At 45.7% G+C, this 17,529-nt stretch overlaps 1 protein-coding gene across 2 annotated transcripts; it reads right to left on the bottom strand.

The window, feature by feature from the left end:
• Window positions 1-107: 107 nt before the first annotated feature.
• Window positions 108-16,850, bottom strand: CCT7 (chaperonin containing TCP1 subunit 7). Of its 2 annotated transcripts, XM_027132023.1 has the most exons (12): window positions 16,690-16,850; window positions 11,669-11,822; window positions 10,698-10,804; window positions 9,198-9,323; window positions 8,276-8,328; window positions 7,753-7,924; window positions 4,366-4,530; window positions 3,354-3,542; window positions 2,624-2,721; window positions 2,093-2,225; window positions 1,387-1,593; window positions 108-471 (listed from the first exon to the last, which is right to left on the bottom strand). In XM_027132023.1, the coding sequence occupies exons 1-12, from the start codon at window positions 16,693-16,695 to the stop codon at window positions 250-252; spliced, it is 1,632 nt and encodes a 543-aa protein (XP_026987824.1). In that variant the 5' UTR covers window positions 16,696-16,850; the 3' UTR covers window positions 108-249. The 2 variants fall into 2 exon arrangements, with proteins under 2 accessions (XP_026987824.1, XP_026987825.1); XM_027132024.1 differs by lacking the exons at window positions 8,276-8,328; window positions 10,698-10,804; window positions 11,669-11,822; window positions 16,690-16,850 and having other exon boundaries at window positions 9,198-9,259.
• Between the last annotated feature and the right edge of the window lie 679 nt (window positions 16,851-17,529).

Raw genomic sequence — 17,529 nt, 5'->3', positions numbered from 1 at the left:
TTTCTCTTTTCTACCTGTTGGGTGAGTACATATAAAGCTACAATTGTGAGCTGCAGTCCAGACATGTATGAGTACAACTCCTGTGCCCAAATAATCTGCAAAATGAATTCTAAGTCTTTAAAGTTTTATTTAAATAACCTCCAGTGAGAAGAGAGTGGGCCAAATACTACCCCTTCCTTGTAATACCATTTCACCAAGACAGAGTGAGCACAGCCTGCAGGCAGCCTGCAGTGAGAGCTGGGGTGCCTCTCAATGGGGGTGGCCACGACCTCGGCCCCGGCCAGCAGCTGGGGGAACATCCACTGTGGAGCGAGGGTTCTTGATGGTTTCATCTACGGACACAATAAGGCACGCAGCCTCAGAGGCTGCAGTCAGCGCATTGATCCGCACCATAGCTGGCTCCCACACGAAGGCCTCAAAGTTGTCAGCAATGTCCTCATTGTTGATGTCCACGCCATACCACATGCCCCCCTGAAAGAGCAGAAAAAGAGGGAAAGTGATATGGAACTGCTCTCAAATTTCTTCTTGCACACCCTCTGAACGACTCGGATTGTTAGGAATCTTCAGGTTCTCTGAACCTGCTGGCATCTCCCTGAGGAAGGTGGCATTACAACAGGAGCCTGGAAGCCTCTTCCCACCCCTCCCCCACCCCCAACCTGAGAAGTGCTGACCACAGAAGACCTCCGGGCCCTCTCCCAGGCAAGCTGCTGGCTTTTAGGGAGGCCCCATCCTCAGGTCACCTGAGGACTGTGTATGTCAAACCAGGCTTTTCAAGAGGAACACTTTCCAATCCCTTATCTCATTTCATCATCTCACTGCTTCCATTAGTCCCGATTTTACAGACAAGGAAACAGACGCAGAGAGTAACTTACTTAAAGTTCTAACACAAGTCAGAAACTAAGTCACTCACTTAATGCTGCTGTCACCGCACTGAGCATTTAACAGACAGCATTTAAGAAACATCTCTAAATGAGTATTTGCTAAACAGCAGATGAACAAATTAAATTCTCAGAGAGATCACAACTTGGAAGTGGTAGAGCCATGGCTGGACTGCTGTCAGCGGGGCCCTGGAGTGCTTCACCACCAAGGAACCCAGTACACATGGTATGTGCTTCCAGGCAGAAGGCCACAGGGTTCCTTTGGTTCCCCTCACGGCACCGTGAGGAGTGATCAGACTCTTGGAAGAAGCACTGAACAAACCCTGGAACCACCAGTCCCAGCACTGGTCTTTCCTTCTGACCTCAGAGGAGGCAGGCAGTTGGTACTGGGTTTGGTTCCAGCACTATCACCTGGGCTGACCACATAGAGCTTGAGTAAGCACAACACACACTCAGAATCTAGCCCCGTCCACCCAATCCCTGGACCCGGAGGAGAGGAATAACCCACCTGGGCGTGCCGAGCCCGCAGCTTGTTGAGGATGTTTGTGGCATCAAAGCCAGCGTTGTCACACAGCTGGCGTGGGATAATTTCCAATGCCTTGGCATAGGCCCCAATCAATAGCTGCTGTTTTCCTGGAATGGTCCTTGAGTAATCTCGCAGGTACTTGGAGAGCTCCATCTCAATGGCGCCGCCACCAGCCACCACTGAATCATTCTGCAGAGACCAGACCCACCACTAAATGCAAGGGGTCCCCAGGTCTAAGCTCCAGCCCTGGCCAAATTAGGCCGTTCAGTCAATAGGCCCTCCAGCCCAGAAAGAGGGCTGGTTCCACATTCCCTCCCTCAGCCCAAGCCCCAGGAAGCCCAGACATGGACCTTGTCTAGCACATCCCAACTTCAATCTGGTGAACCTTATGGTTTCTGACCATCTTCAAGGTCACCTGTAGCTTGAGGGCACTGGCACAATCCCTGGGATGGCTGACTCTATCAGCTCCACAGCTGCTCCCAAGAACAAGTCTTAGCTTTTAAGGCAGCATGACTTATTTTGAGAGACTGAGGCTGTTTCTTTATCATCTGTGAGACGAATCAGGGCCCACATGCCCCACATGGAAGGACACAAGTTATACAGGGAAGGAATCACCACACAAATCCAGGGTCTCATCAGCTCAAGAGGCAGAGTGAGCTGTGCAGGCTGGAAGCTCCCAGCCTAGTACCTTGATGGCCCTTCTGACAATCATGATGGCGTCGTGCAGGGACCGCTCTGTCTCCTCCATAAACTGCTCAGCGCCACCACGGAGAATGATAGTACAAGTCTTGGCCTTGGGGCAGCCTTTGAAGAAATTGTACCTACACCCAGGGTCAAATCATATTTGTGAACTCCTTTCTGCTGCCAACCTGCTGTGTTCGAACCTTACCAAGTCCTCCCAACACTCAGCAGCTGCTCTTCTGTTCCTCACTAAGGTTCTCCAAGCCCACTCTTAAAGACATGTTCTTGGGAAGGTATCACAGGGGCTTGGTTGTACCACAGGGGCATAAAAGATGTGGAATCAGACTTTAGACCCAACTTGATCTTCTTCCCTCCCAAAACACTCTCTATATCTGAGCTCTTTATGCCCCATGAGATATAAGACCTCAGAAGAGAATAATAGCATGTGCTATACATACAGCACACCCCAAAGATGGCAGAAGGCCATCAGGCAAGTCTCGTGAGCTAAGCAAACAGGGAGCCCAGGACTACTGCTCACCTCTCGCCTCCAATCTGGGTCTCTTCAAAGACCTGGCAGCGGCCCAGAACATCTGATGACAGAGCGTTCACACTGGTCTGGATGGAGCCTCCGCAAGCCTGAGGAACACAAGACAACATCATCTAGCAGTGAAGGCTCACACGAGGCCAGAAGTGAGCTTCCTGCCACTTAGTCTTAAAGCCAATTCCCATGTTAGACTGCCATGGTGCCCCGGAGCTCTCCTCACTGGATGACCCACTCTCACCCTTGACCTCCAGGCTCCCTCTGGAAGAGGAGAAAACAAAACAGAACTAAGACACATGAAGGGCAAACAAGCCTGGTTAAAAGGAGATGGTGACCCTTTGTTTCACCCAATACCCCCTCCCCTAAACTAGGGTGCTTTGGGCCCAGCGACTGAAGTCAGGGTCAGTGCCTTAGACCTGAAACATCTTTGGTGAGATGCTCAAGAAGAAAGGGAGGAAACCTGGCCGGAAGCATCCAGCCTGGAGTTTAGCCAGCTAATCATAGCCCTACTGCTAGGTTTCCTTACAAATCAGCTTCCCTGACTTGTTTGGTTAGATTAACTCTTGTATACCGAGCACATACACACTGGAACTGGAGTGTTTCATGGCAAAAAGAGTTAAGAAGACAGGTCTCGATTCACATACCAATCACTCCAGTACACCAGGGGTAAGTGAAAACCCCCCTGGGGCCACAAAGACCAAGAAGCAGCCTGTGAAAGTTTGGTTACCATCATTGTCCTCTTCAGGTCCTCCTCCGGCACTCGGCCAGCACAGAACATGTCCCTGTCAGCAAAGTATTGGGTGGCCACGTCCCCAATGGGGAGTTTGGACAAGACGACTTTGGCTCCGGAGTGATGGATCCTCTCTAACTTGTCATAAAGAATGTTCCATTCAGCATCAACGATTGCCTGATAATCCTGAAGAGACCCAGAAAAGGATGAGGGTGCTTTGGAGTGGAGGTTAGCCTATGTGGTATGTTAAAATATAACACACCCCTGCCAACTAAAATATACTGATTTGTTTGGGAATTAACAGGGATAAACAGAAGAGCCTCCTCTCAGTCCAAATATACAAGGACCCTATAAGGTAACGTAAGAGTCACCTAAAACTTTCAAACACAAAGGCAGAAAGTAACCCCAGGACTAGGAGCTACTCCAGAGCTAGCACTTGCTACAGTGCGAGACCTACTTTAGCCCGGCTAAGTTCTAGCTCCTCTGAGGCACTGCACCCATGGAGTTACCAATGACAAGACCCTTTCCCCCAAAGGCCATTCTGTGTTGGGGATACATTTTCCAAGAATACTTGCTTACAGCTGGGTGACACTGCTACCTCCAGAGACAGCCTTGGTGATATCAATGTTGGGAGCACACCTGTCCCTGCAACACGGGACCCAGTATAGAAAGGGCAGAGTTCACATCTGCCCAAATAAGAGGAATCAAAATACTGGGCTCACTATATAGCTGAGAGGCCCCTGCAAGCCCCTTCCCTGGGGCCAGAGGATAGTATTTCAGCATGTTTGCCCTATCCAAACCTCCTCAGGTCCAGGTCACTGAGAGAGAGCATAGAGTGAGAAAAGAAGTGGACCCAGTATTTAGACATTAATATTTAGGGGGATAGGAGGAGAAAGGAGCCCATAAGGTACCTGAGAAACAAAGCTAAGCCCAAGATGGCCACAAAGGCCCAAGGCTATGGCCCAGAATGTTGCCCATTTCCATGCCACTGCCAGCTGGTAGGGCCTACCTCAACTGTGTGGACTCTGATTTCCGCATTATCCTTCTCAGCTTTCAGTTCGAGCTCAACATTTAAAAGGGCAATCATTGGATTATGGTACTTTTTGGGTTGCATTTCAAACCCAGCATAAGAGAAAGTCTTCTTGAATGCAACACCAGCTACAAGCTGGGACTCCTGTTTAAAAAAACAAACAGTTCAACAGTTCAGTACTGGCATGAAATGAAATCAAGTTAGTGGTGTGCTGGACTAATAATGCGTGTCCATTTCTGTGAACCTGAAAGAGTTAACCATGTTTTTATTTCACTGTTGTAACAAAGTTTTTCCATCATCCTAAAAGCTAGGAAAAATACAGAGCATATTTTGGTTGTGTCTTCAGTATAAGGAAAACCAGTTTGCTTGCAGAGACTAAGCATGGTAAAGGCCTGTTTGGGCTGTTCTCTGAGACTGACTTCCAAAGCGGGTGCCAAGGGATGAACTTTGATCCCAACTCCCCACCTCCCAGTCTTCTACACATACGTACACATACCCCTCCCTACCTGTACTGCACACGAGCACACACATACCTGTGTGCTGTAGCCTAGGTGCTTCCTCCTTCCAGGAGATGAAAACAAAAGGTCCTAAGGGTCAGAAATTTCCTGCAGTTCCCAAGCTATCATTGTGGCTATTCCCATCTTGATCCCTCAAAATATGAACTACTACCACTTGTTCCATAACAGAGCTTGCTGTGGGGTGGATTTAATAGCAGGGCATAATAGAAAGCATGTTGCACTTGGGAGTGGCTTCAGCAGTATCAGAAGACAGGTTCAAATCTCAGATCTCTTTCTTACTAAAAAACCTAGTCATTTCCCACTCTGTAAAGAAGGGTGTATTCAGTAAGTGAAGTAAGTCAGAAAGAGAAAGACAAATACCATATGATATCACTTACATGTGGAATCTAAAATATGACACAAATGAACTCATCTATGAAACAGAAACACTCACAAACATGGAAAACAGACTTGTGGCTGCCAAGGGGGAGGATGGATTGGGAATTTGGGATTAGCAGATGCAAACTATTATATATAGAATGGATAAACAACAAGGTCCTACTATATAGCACAGGAAACTATATCCAGTATCCTGTGGTAAACCATAACAGAAAAGAGTATGAAAAAGAATATATACATATATATGTATAACTGAATCACTTTGTTGTACAGCAGAAATTAACACAACATTGTAAATCAACTATGCGTCAAAAAAATAAATTTTTTTAAATAGTGTATTCAGTTCAACGACCTATATGTTCTCTGCTAGTGCTAATCTACAATACTAGTCTATAATACTGTAGCCTATCGGTGAAACAGATTGCTACATCATTCAAATCCACAGCCTCCTAAAGGGGGTGATGCCTGAGCTGAACCAAGATGGATAAGCAGAAATTAGTCAAACAGAAAAAAGAAAGAGATGTTCCCAAAAGACAGAGGCAGTGTGGTGCAATCGGGATGAAAAGCTACCTGCAGTTGCTGGAATACAAAATAAGAGGACAGGGACCAGTTTAGGAGAATCTTAAAGGCTCTGCTAAGGCCTGACTCTTATCCTGTACACAATGTGGAACCCCAAAATGCTTTACACACAGAGTGTAAACTGGGGAACTTCACGCTGCAACAAAAAATAGAATGGACTTAGGGGATGCAAGACTGGAGGAAGAGTGACCACTACCAGGACAATGGTCTAGTAAAAGAGACAGACTTAGGAAACAACAGATTGGTAGGTAAAATGAAACAATAGTGATCAACAGGTTGGGGGGAATTGGAAATATTTTTAAGGATGACCCTAGACTTCTGGGTTGAGTGACTGAATAATGGTGGTGATAGCAGCTATGTCAAGGAATACAGAAAATATTACAGGTTTGGAGGACGAGATAATGAGTTCAGTAGCAGTGAGATCCAGGAGTGTGAAGCTCAAGAGAGAGGTAAAGGCTGAAGATATATATCAGGAAGTTTTCAGTTAATCCTGAGAACAAGTAAATAATTACTACCACCATTTACTGAATTGTGTGTCAAGTATTGTGTTAAGGGTTTTACATGCATTTAAGAGATGTGGGACAGTCTGAAGAACATACGTGTGGCTTGGAGCCCCTGGCTTTCTCACCAGATAAGATTAGTTCTGACCCCTAGTTTAGTGAATGCCAGTCTAATCTCAAGGGTTTACGGGAGTAGGAAGGCCCAGGAGAAAATGGAATATTGCTATCAAAGCAGTGTGTAAAGACAAAGTCGGCAAGCCATGATGCAAAGAATGGGCAGAAACATGAGTGGTAGTGGGGGCTGAAGATGGGGAATGGCTCAGATGACCTCCAGATTCCTCACAGCTTTATTATATAAAGAGAACCTCATCCCACTGACATGTGCCATGACAGGAGGAAGAGGGAGGTGGACAGAATGAAATGCAATTTGGAGGGGTAGAAGTCCCTCCAAAGACTTCAAAGAACAAAAAGTAAAGGGCCAGGATATAATATTTCAAGCAGGTCTTGTCCTGTCCAAATCACCTCAGGCTGAGGTCACCAAGGAAGAGTAAAGTAAGAAGTAGAGCAGGCCAAAGACTAGAAAGGTCCAACATGGAGACACCAACATTAAAGAAGGTTTCCAGAAAGATACTTCTGTGTTAAAAAAGAAAAAATTTACAGTTATGCTGTGCAATATAGTGGCCACTAGCCAACATGTCTCTATTTAAATTTAAATAAGTGAAAAAATATGTTGTTAAGTAGACAAAAGCAAGTTGCAGAACACTATGTATTACAAGTGAGCAGTTGTTTAAGAAAACAATATTTACATTTGTACTTAGAGATGCAGAGTACTTCTGGAAGAAGAGGGACATGGACAGGGACACGGGGACACACGGACACGGACACGGACACACACACACACACACACACACACAGTTAACTGGTGGCTGTATCTGGGGCAGGAGTGGTGTAGGGGACATTTGTTTTTTCCTTTAGGAATTCTAAACAGTTTGAATTATGTATTATCTATTCAAAATTAATGAATAAAAGAAGGGAGAGGTTGGCCATATCACTTGGAGAAGAATGGACTGAAATGTACTTCTCATATATTTATTGAGGGTTTTAGATAATTTATCAGAGCTAGCCCTATCCCCCTCCCACATTAACAATGAGATTCTTAAAATCAGCCAGTTCAATCTTCCATTCTGCTGACAAGTAAATATAGGTCTGCAGAGGTTACAAAATGCACCCACAGGAGAAGCCTGTAGCAGCAGTATGGGGAACAGCTCCAGTCTGCCTTCCAGCCCAACATGCATTCTCTCTGTTCCTGTACCTTGTGCTCTCCTACACCAAGCTGTCTGAAGGGTCAATGTGAAAGCAAGCGCCTCCTAGGGAGGCCACAGCAGGCTCACCTCTAGGGCTCCACCCTGAACCTTCTTGATTCCAATCATTTTAAGCTGCAGCAAGTCATCGAGCATCATCACCGCATCCACCACCATCTTAGCGAAGAAGGCTTTCTGCTGGGAGATCAGCTTGGAGCTCAGAGCAGTCACGGCACATTTCTCTAGCAGCTTCCTCTGCTCCCTGGGACACAAGGGTGGGACCTGCATCAGGCCTTGAAAGCCCCTCTTACCTGACTCTACTGCAATGTGGAGATAGTTTCTGTTGTAGTCTCTAAACTCAGCCCTCAACAATTTCATCTTCTGTATCTTTAGGGCAGATTATCAGTGACAGCCGGTGACTTGCAGTCAAAGACCTTATGAGTGATAGCTTTTAAACTACAACCTACAGCCTCTTTTGTAATGCATGGGCTGGGGCACAGCCAGAGGTCTAGCAAGAGCCAAACAGCCCCAGGCCATGCAGGGATTCCACTTGCTTCTCCATTCAATTTGGCCACGGAAGTCAACGGTCTGACAAAGTTCACTGCAAACTTACACTTTATCTTCCTTCTTCACAGTGACGGCAATCTCTTTGATCTTGTTAACCGCCTGCCAAGAACACAAGCTGGGTGAGTCTCTCATGCTCAAGACAAACTGGAGAAGTACGTCCCAATCGCTCCTGCTAGTCCCTAATCTGTCTGCTCCCAAATCTCAAGCATTTCTACTCCACAGCTGAAACAACATTTCTAAGTCTTGTAGCTGCCCAGAAAAATATAAATCTCTATAGTTTAGAAAATGCCCAAAGTTAGAAATGTAGAGTAGGTATAGTTCTGAAGAATCATCAGGGTACATCAGGATTCAGCTCTGGATCTGCAGGTAACACACTAAAACAAATGAATGGAAACACACTACGACACTAAATTAGGCCAAATTTTCTGGCTTACAAACAGCACCTGTGACAACTTGTAGCACTTTATATATTAATTAGGTATGTTATATACGATACACATATTTGTATGTTAAACATGGTATCTTTTCAAAGCCATCTTTTTCAAAAGATATCCGTTCATACTTACTTCTCATGTATGATTTCGTTTTAATGCCACCACCCCAAAACAGAGATAGTAACGAGACAAAATAAGGCATAGAGGAACTGACTTACCCCAGGTTACAGAATGAAAGTCAAAGGTCAATAAAAGCAAGGTCTCAAGATGTGCCATGAAGTACTTGATAAAAACAAAAACAGCTCTCACCAAGAGCTTATTATCATAGTCTATCAGGAAACCTGAGGCTTAAAGAGATTAAGTAATATACCTAGTCAAAAGCTACTGAATGGTAGAACTGAGATTCCTAGGCAGCAGAATTCAGAAAATGTCCAAGGAACCTTGTTCCCAGTCCCTCCACACCCCAATAAAGATAGTATCCTAAGAGAAATACAAAGGTGCCCAAAGCGCCCAAGTTCACCAGCACTCCCATACCAACTGAGTGGCAGTGCGGAAAGCTCGGATGATGATCTGTGGGTGCAAACCTTCCTCCACATAGGGTTTCACCTGCTTCAGAAACTCTGCAGCCAGCAGGGTCACTGAGGTGGTGCCATCACCGACCTGGAAGAGGATGACAGTAAATTCACGTTTTCTCATGTTCAGGGATAAAGCTCCAAAACTCCACTTTTTAAGCAATCTACCCATTTAAACTGGGGACTGTTTAAATGGATATTAAGCCTTTTCTGGGAAGCACAGCTTTTTGCAACAAGTAGAAGAAAGGTGTTGGTGGATAGGTACTCATCCCATCAAATGGTCCTGGGCCACAAAATTAATTCCCCAGCCAGGCCATTCTCCAAAGAGAGCTGATTTGGACAAATTTCCCCAGAATATGAAATCATATATGTATATTAGCCAAGAACTTATTTATTACGGACAAGATACTATGATGAGTAAGACAGTTCCAGAGATGCTTATAATACAATGCTCACATGTCACAAATAACCATAGTAGCAAGAGGTATGAGATAAATATTCTTTAAGGAGCACAAAATACTACAGGAGTTTACAAAACAAACCTCTAAGGACCAGCTAAGGTCCTTTTTATTTTAAACACTATTTGGAATTAGCAGATCACTAGTCTGCTAATCTTTCTTACATAGCTATTTTCTATGATAGGATCTAAACCTTATTTTTAATGAAGGAGGAAAAGAATAAGAGCTTTCTCTCTCTCTCTCTTTTAAGAATAAGAGCTTTTGAAAAAAACTAGCTAACCTCTGATTTAGAAGATACTTATTTTTTATTCACTTATGTCCACTGTATAATATAAGGGACTTCAGGGAGAAAAAATGGTTACTGTGGCGAAGGGTTTAAGCCACCAAATTCCTGAACAGAAAGGTATTCCTTTGTTGAAAATATTAACCAATCAAATCTATACTCTTCTCACTTTAATTTTATATAACCCACACTGTTTTACAGGCTACTGGGTCCTAACAGACCTTTTGATATAACTTCAGGACATATCTGTAATACTCTGAAATGCAAACTTGCCTCTCTCAACATTTATTATCAAGACTACAGTGTCAGAAATGGTTTTGAAAAAGGCAGACGAGTTAATGTCACTGATTTGCACACGTTAAGATGGTAAGTTCTAGGCGACGTATATTTTACCACCATAAAAATATTTTCTTTTAAAAAGAAAGGTAAACTGGAAACAGTTTCCAGCCCCATCTTATAAGGTAACCAACAGATTAGAGGTTAAATTATTTACCGAGCAATTCAAATGAATGACAGCACACAGGCCTGATCTTAAGATCTCAGCCACACACAGTGGATCAGCAGGAATTTTAAAAGACTATTAATTCCACCTAAATATTTTCACAAGCAATTACTTGTGAAATTATAATTCTAGACATAAAATCAAAATTTTTGAAGAAAGGAGAGCAAAGGAGCAAGCAGGCATGTGTTTCACTGAAACACATAGGCTTGATTTTCCTACCTCAGCATCTTGGGATTTGGCAATGTCCACTAAAGTCTTTGCTGCAGGATGGACAACATCAAGCAGTTTCAGAATTGTGGCCCCATCATTAGAAATTGTTGCTTTGCCTTAAAAGGAACAAACACAAAGTAAAAATGTAAAGACCTTTTCTTAAATTCTGTCTTCTAGTTGGACTTGGAGCCCATATACACATTATTGGGATGGGACAGAGGGGCTCATGGTGGGAATGAACTGATCTTTTTACAGAGTTAGCTCTGTGCAAAAAGGGCCACCTAAAATCACACATTCCAAAGACCATGAACTCCTGATTTTCCTTGAAGAGCAAAGAGCACACCTCTACTGGATGTAGAAAACATTTTAAAAAATAAGAATGAATAATCATTTAGATATTCTTAACAGTTGATACCCTAGTATTTCACTTGTAAATTAATACACTAAAACGTAAGGGGGAATTTGTCTTGGCAACATGATCCAATGGGAGTGACCACAGGCAACTCCGGAAGATTCCATAGTGTTTCTAGGCTAAATCTCTCTACAAGGCAACAGGCTCCTGAGCCAGGCTTCTCTCATATATTCCCAGGGGGCTCAGGATTCAGGACAATGTCTGAAAAGAAACTGCTTCACAGTGAGCAATCCTTCAGAGGTCTTAAAAGCAGTGAGATTTCTGGGCTTCCCTGGTGGCGCAGTGGTTGGGAGTCCTCCTGCCGATGCAGGGGACACGGGTTCGTGCCCCGGTCCAGGAAGATCCCACATGCCGCGGAGCGGCTGGGCCCGTGAGCCATGGCCGCTGAGCCTGCGCGTCCGGAGCCTGTGCTCCGCAACGGGAGAGGCCACAGCAGTGAGAGGCCCACGTACCGCAAAAAAAAAAAAAAAAAAGGCAGTGAGATTTCTAATGCCAACCTCTGCTAGCCCCAAACACTCTGGGGGAGCCTCCTCTTCTGCAACTGGCCTGAGGAACTCTGCAGACTTACCTCGGCCATCCACAATGAGCTTGTCCATACCACGGGGGCCCAGGGTAGTTCTTACAGCCTCAGCAATCACCTGGCAGGCACTGATGTTACTTACAAGCTGGGGGATGCCTTGGGAGCTATCAGTCCCCTCTTTCAACAGGATAACTGGTGTGGGCTAGAGAAGAAAGAGCAATTGAATGGTTTTTTTAAAAAAATAATCATTCATTACATAAGACTTAAGGAGGGAGAGGAAAAATGCTCTCATCTCCCCAATAACAGAAATATATCTGGAGGCCCTTTTAAACCACATTCCTCCACTGTCCATCCACTATATCAATTCCTTAAACTGCCTCTACCTCCAGAGATAGCATACTTGCAGGTGTGCCAGAAAATGGTTTGAGAAGCACTGATTAGGTCAAAAAGAACAAATCAAATAATGTGTTCTCCAGTGCCCAACTGCATAAGCATAGCCCTTTCAACTTCTGACCTTATTCCCTGTTTTAAGGAATTAGGCCACATCACAGGAGGAAGCAGGCCATGCTCAGTGTTCACCCTCCAGCAAGCATTCATTTATCTGCATTAGAGCTTAATCGTAGAGAAGTAGATGGGGCACTGATGCAAAACATGAGGTGCTAACAGCTTCAGATGTTGTCCTGGAGGTGCCCAGGCAGACAGCTATACCAATGATGTTTAGCTGGAGTGTAGGGAAATGGCTAGGCAGAGAAACAAATGGCACCTTTGTCCGCCTCACAAAATGACAACAAATCTAATTTGTACAGCAATGTTTCCCTCTCTCATGCTGGGTCCATAAAGCCTCCTTGTGACTAATCTCCAACCAGATACCCTAAACAAGTTTTTCTCTATTTTGCATTGGTTTCCAGAACAGTCACTGTTCTCGTAGAGGCTTTATCTGTGGAACTGTTTTAGAAACTCTGGGAAGACAGGGATATCTGCTTATTTTAAAGCGCCTGCTTAGGTACCTTTGCTCCAGTGACCATTAGCAGACAGTAATTCCTTAGCTTAGCACACAAGACTGCTTTCTCTCTGCATCCAAGCCTGTGCCTTCAGAGATGAGCTCATGAACCAGGCCCAGTCTTCCCTGCATTTGTGACTGATTTTATGTGTATAAAACAAATTAAGGATAAATACTGTTGCAACATTTTTGTTATGTTAGTTATGCAAGTGCTATTACGCTATGCTTTGAAATTTATTTTTTCCTGTGGGTTACAATATAAAGTTTGAAAATCACTGCCCATGTCCACCCCTAGGGGGTACTTCAGGTGTCTGAGCAGGGAAGGCATAGGAAAGCACAGGGCTGTTTCAGCCCAACAAAAAGGAGCCAGGAATTCACACACTACAGAGTCGAGCAACCCATGAGGCTGACTCCACACTAACTGAGCAGTTTCTTTAAAAATTAGACTCCTTTGGCCAGTGTAGCTGGAGGGTAGTGAGTAAGTGGAAGACTGGAATGAGGCTGAAGAAGCAGGCAGGAACCAGGTCACTACTCACTTACAGACTATCGTAAGGAGTTTAGATTTTAGTCCTACAAAGAAGGGAAGCCCTGGAGAGGCTTTTAGCAGAGGAATGGCATAGTCTAATTTACACTGGGAAAAAAACAAAAAACAACTATAGAAAATGGGTAAGAAGAGGCAAGATATAATGTGCAAATGCATAAAAACAGGCTGGAAAAATGTACAACAAACTCTAATGAGTAAGAGTGGTAAGTAAAGAAAGTTTTGACACTTGGATATTTTGTTTTGTTTCAACTTTTTCTAACAAACATATCACACATTACTTTTTTTTTTTTTTTTAAAGAATACTGGAAGGAAAATTCCTTCCTTTTCATGGTAGAATCCCAGGTTTGGTGGCAAGAAATGGCTTCTCTATACTCTCAGCTTTCCTTCGGGTTCCTCACAAGGAAAGCTGTGTCCCCCAAAAGGCCCCACCTTCTCCCAGTCCTGCTAAATCATTCCTCAGGGCAACCTCAAGTCACCTCTGGTCCAACCCTGCCCCGGATGAAGCCCTACGTTTTAAATCAAAAACCAACTTGAGTCATAATCCCTTCCTATTTCCTTTGACAGATTCTTTCACCTCTCCAAGGCTAACTTATCCAATGTTTTTATAAACTTTTTCTCCCTCTACCTCCAAATTGTACCCCCGCCAACAAGAGCCACACTGCCCCGTTCTACCAAAACCACCTGCTTACCACTAGGCCAGCAATTCCTCAGAGTCTCCATTCTTCCAAATTTTCTCAACAGCCGTTAACATGAGCATTGGGAACAGGGGATCCCAACACTCCCTGCTCCTTCTTGAGCACAATGTTTATATTGCCATCCATCTTAAAGTACAAGCTTCCCAAAGGTAAGGAGTACACTAATCTCAACGTGTAGAATGCCTAGATTTGGTCACATACGAAACAATATACAGAAGCTTTTGGTGCTGAAAATTCAACTGTTACATATCAACTGACCCTTGAAGAGCATGGGTTTGAACTGTGTGGATCCATTTATACCTGGATGTTTTTTCAATAGTAAATACTACAGTATTACACTATCTGAGGTTGGTTGAATCCTCGGATACAGAGGAACCCCGGATATGGAGGGCTGACTAAATCATATGCAAATTTTCAACTGAGTGGAGTCAGACCTCCTAACCCCCGAGTTCTTCAAGGGTCAACTACACTTGAAAATGCTTTATACAAGCCATGAAATAAGGTGGCAGTCAGTTATTTTTGGAAAAGCATCGGCATCACGGTGATACTAAATTCACTGAAAATTCTTAAGTACAAAGCAAGGAGGGCTTGGAAGCAGCTCACCACGTTGTCCCCAAGTTCCCTACGCTTTAAAGGCCCTACATAAATGGCAGGCTGGGTACAGAGATCATTTAAGGAGGGAAAGGTGGCAGGGCTGGATTGAGCCAAGCCAGGTCAATCAGGATGGGTCCTCTTCTGTCAGTTTCCCGGGGGCAAGCACTGCTATGGAAAGCGCAGCTTCTGTCCCTAAGTTACTTTCCAACCGCATTTTTACTCAAGTAAAGAAACAACAGCAGAATCCAGTAATCTGCCAAGGGTACCATGGAAGCCTTGGTAATTTCAGCTTAATAGTCTTCTTCTTCATCCTCCTTAAAAACTTGTATTAAGCATTATTAAGCTTGACGCTCTATAAAACAACAGGTGTTCATATGCTAAGTCATATAGTGCTCAACACCACAAAGGCAAGCATACATTCTGTACGGCTGTACCAAAGACTGAGCTTTCTGGGGAACCGTTTTACCTCTCAATCCCAGAAGGCTTCCAGAATATCAAGTACCAATTCAATAAGAGCAAGGAGAATTCTTGGTGACTGAAGTTTCACACACCAAAAGGACAACTATAATTGGTCAATACAGCAAAGAAACAGAAAAGATGTCAGTTCAGGAAAAACCCAAGGTGGTGGTCTGGAGCCTCTTGGTGAAGGGTTTTATCACCAGTCAGAAGAATCTTGGTTCTGATCCCCAGTTCTTTAAAGGCCAACCAAAACTCTTATGGTAGCCTTGGCAGGAAGGTGGATTACAGGGACGAAAAGGCAAGCAACCACCTAGCAGACTAGCTAACATGCTGAGTGTTACTACCTGATGGGCACTTCATATGTATTCATTCATTTAATCCCCTTTAACAGACTGAGGGCCAGAAATGTAATACCATGCTCAAAGTCACACACCTAGTAAGTGGCAGAGCTAGTTACGAACCTAGGCATTCAGTGTAGCTCCAAAGCCCTTACTCTCCACTGCTCTACTATGCTGCCTCTGCACACAAGATGAAGATGACTTCAGGAACAGTAACGTTGAAGATGGACTGAAAAAGGCAGTACTAGAGGTATGAAAGGGAGAGGGAATACAGATTAATGCCAGGTTCCTTCTATCTTGGGTACAGGCGGGATTCACAGGGCATTTGGCCACAATGAACACCTCATAAGGGTCAGTTTGACATCTACTAGGTCAGGGATAAGCTGAGGAAGCAGGAAAAGAACAGAGAACTGAGTTGGATTGAGAGGCTAAAATGAACGAGTGAACTGCCAAGTGCACAGGGAGCAGTATCTTAGGGTTTCGCTTCAAACACTTAAAAGCTGACCCTGTTCAACAGCAACTCAGGAGACACCACCGAGGTGCTTTGGGACCCACGTAAGGTATCTGCAGCTGAGATGGAAAAACGGACAACGTGGAAGCGGGGAGGGGAGGAGGGCTACAGAGACACTCCAGGATTCACCAACCTCCCTAACTTAAGAAAACGAGAACCAGAGTTAGGTGGCCAACTAGAAAAGCCGCCTAATGTCACATCTGGAGGCGCAGACAGGGTCGGACTCAGAGGCCAGGTCTTCCCACCTCTGATGCAGTGTCCCCATCTGCCCTACCTATTCTCCTGGCTGAGGAGGTGGACCTCCGACAACCAGCAGAGCCTGGTACATTCAGTAGGTAATAAATATGCGTTTGCTTAATGAACGAGTGAGTTAATTAAAGCACGAGCCGAGAAGTCTGTTTCCATTTACGCAGCAGCAGGCGGGGAGCAGTGGGAGACCACAGTTGAGACCTTGGGCTCGGCCCAACATAAGGTCCCCATGCTGCCTCTGCAGGTTCTAGGAAGCACCCGCTTCACATCCGCATTTTCCAGGGCAGCCAGAGCTTCCTAGGCTGGCCTCGACCGCGTATGCACGCTCAACCCGCAGTCATTTAACCCAGGTCATGATTATGGGGGCTCAGAAAACTGGGTGGCCGATGCGGATTCGCGGCCCCGAAGCACCCTGGGATTTGCAGTCCCCAGCCGGGCCGACCAGAGCCTCCTCTTGAGCCCCACACAACCCTCATCGAGGGCCCCTGCTCCGTGCCCGGGCCCACCAGACGGCGGCGGGCCGGGATCACCCACAGACAGGGCTCGGGGGAAGGACCGAGGCAGTAGGCTGGCGGGGGCGGTGGTGGGGGGAGGTCCTACTGGACCGGCCCCGGCCAGGCGGCGCCAGCTACTGACCAGATGGCAGCGGATGGAGCCAGATGCGCAAGACACCACTCACCATCATTTTGGAAGCCTATTCAGTGGCCCGCTGCTCCTCTTCTCTGCGCCCGGGCCGCCCAGCAACCCCACAATCCTCCGCGCCAGAGAAACCCCCAGAAGCTTCGCCAAGCCGTTGCAAAGGGAGAGGAAGGGGATGGGCCGCTTCCGCCACTCTATGGTTCGCTATCACAGAGTCGGCGTAGCTAGAAGGGCCAGAGGCTGGGCTTCCGCCAGCCGTCTTACGAGAAGCGGTGGTAAAGGAACAGTCAGTCGCTGGTTTTCGATGGTGCCATTCTTTTTGAGCATGTAGGATCCTTGCTCGGCCCGCGTCGCCCACTAACTCTAATTCCATTTCCCTTCTCCCCTCAAACGCCAGCCCAAGGAATGCAATAAACGCAAATATTTATTGAGCGCTGACTGCGGAATAGGCTTTTGCTGAGTAAGCATTTGACGTAAGTGAGCTCATTTAACCCTCACAACGCTATCGCGATGGCACTGAAATCATGCCCAATTTACAGATGAGAGAACTGAGGCTGAGAGGTTAGGTGTCCAAAATCACAGTTGTACAGTAAATGGTAGATAAACAGGCGCGGGCACCTGGCCCCAATGCTCGTTTTCTGGCTCGGCACTGGCCAGCGCTTCCTCGAGGGTCGTGTACATCAGTCTATGTCCCCAGAGCCTACTGACTATGAGAGCGCAAGCGCCGGTAGAACTAGGCAGGGGTCGCCGGAGACCACCTGGGCGCTAGACGAATGCCTTCCCAAAGAGGGGATGGGAAGGAGGAAAACACAACTAGGGGAAGGTAAATCGTCGTCTTGCGAAGCGGCCACAGGGAGGATCCGGCCGAGACCTCACGAGC

Source organism: Aethalodelphis obliquidens, unplaced genomic scaffold (genome assembly GCF_003676395.1).
Source record: "Aethalodelphis obliquidens isolate GAN/ISIS:26980383/991018 unplaced genomic scaffold, ASM367639v1 scaffold40, whole genome shotgun sequence".
NCBI classification, from domain to species: domain Eukaryota; kingdom Metazoa; phylum Chordata; class Mammalia; order Artiodactyla; family Delphinidae; genus Aethalodelphis; species Aethalodelphis obliquidens.
Note: the sequence above shows the minus strand (reverse complement) of the source record. Positions and strands in the feature narration are given on the sequence as shown.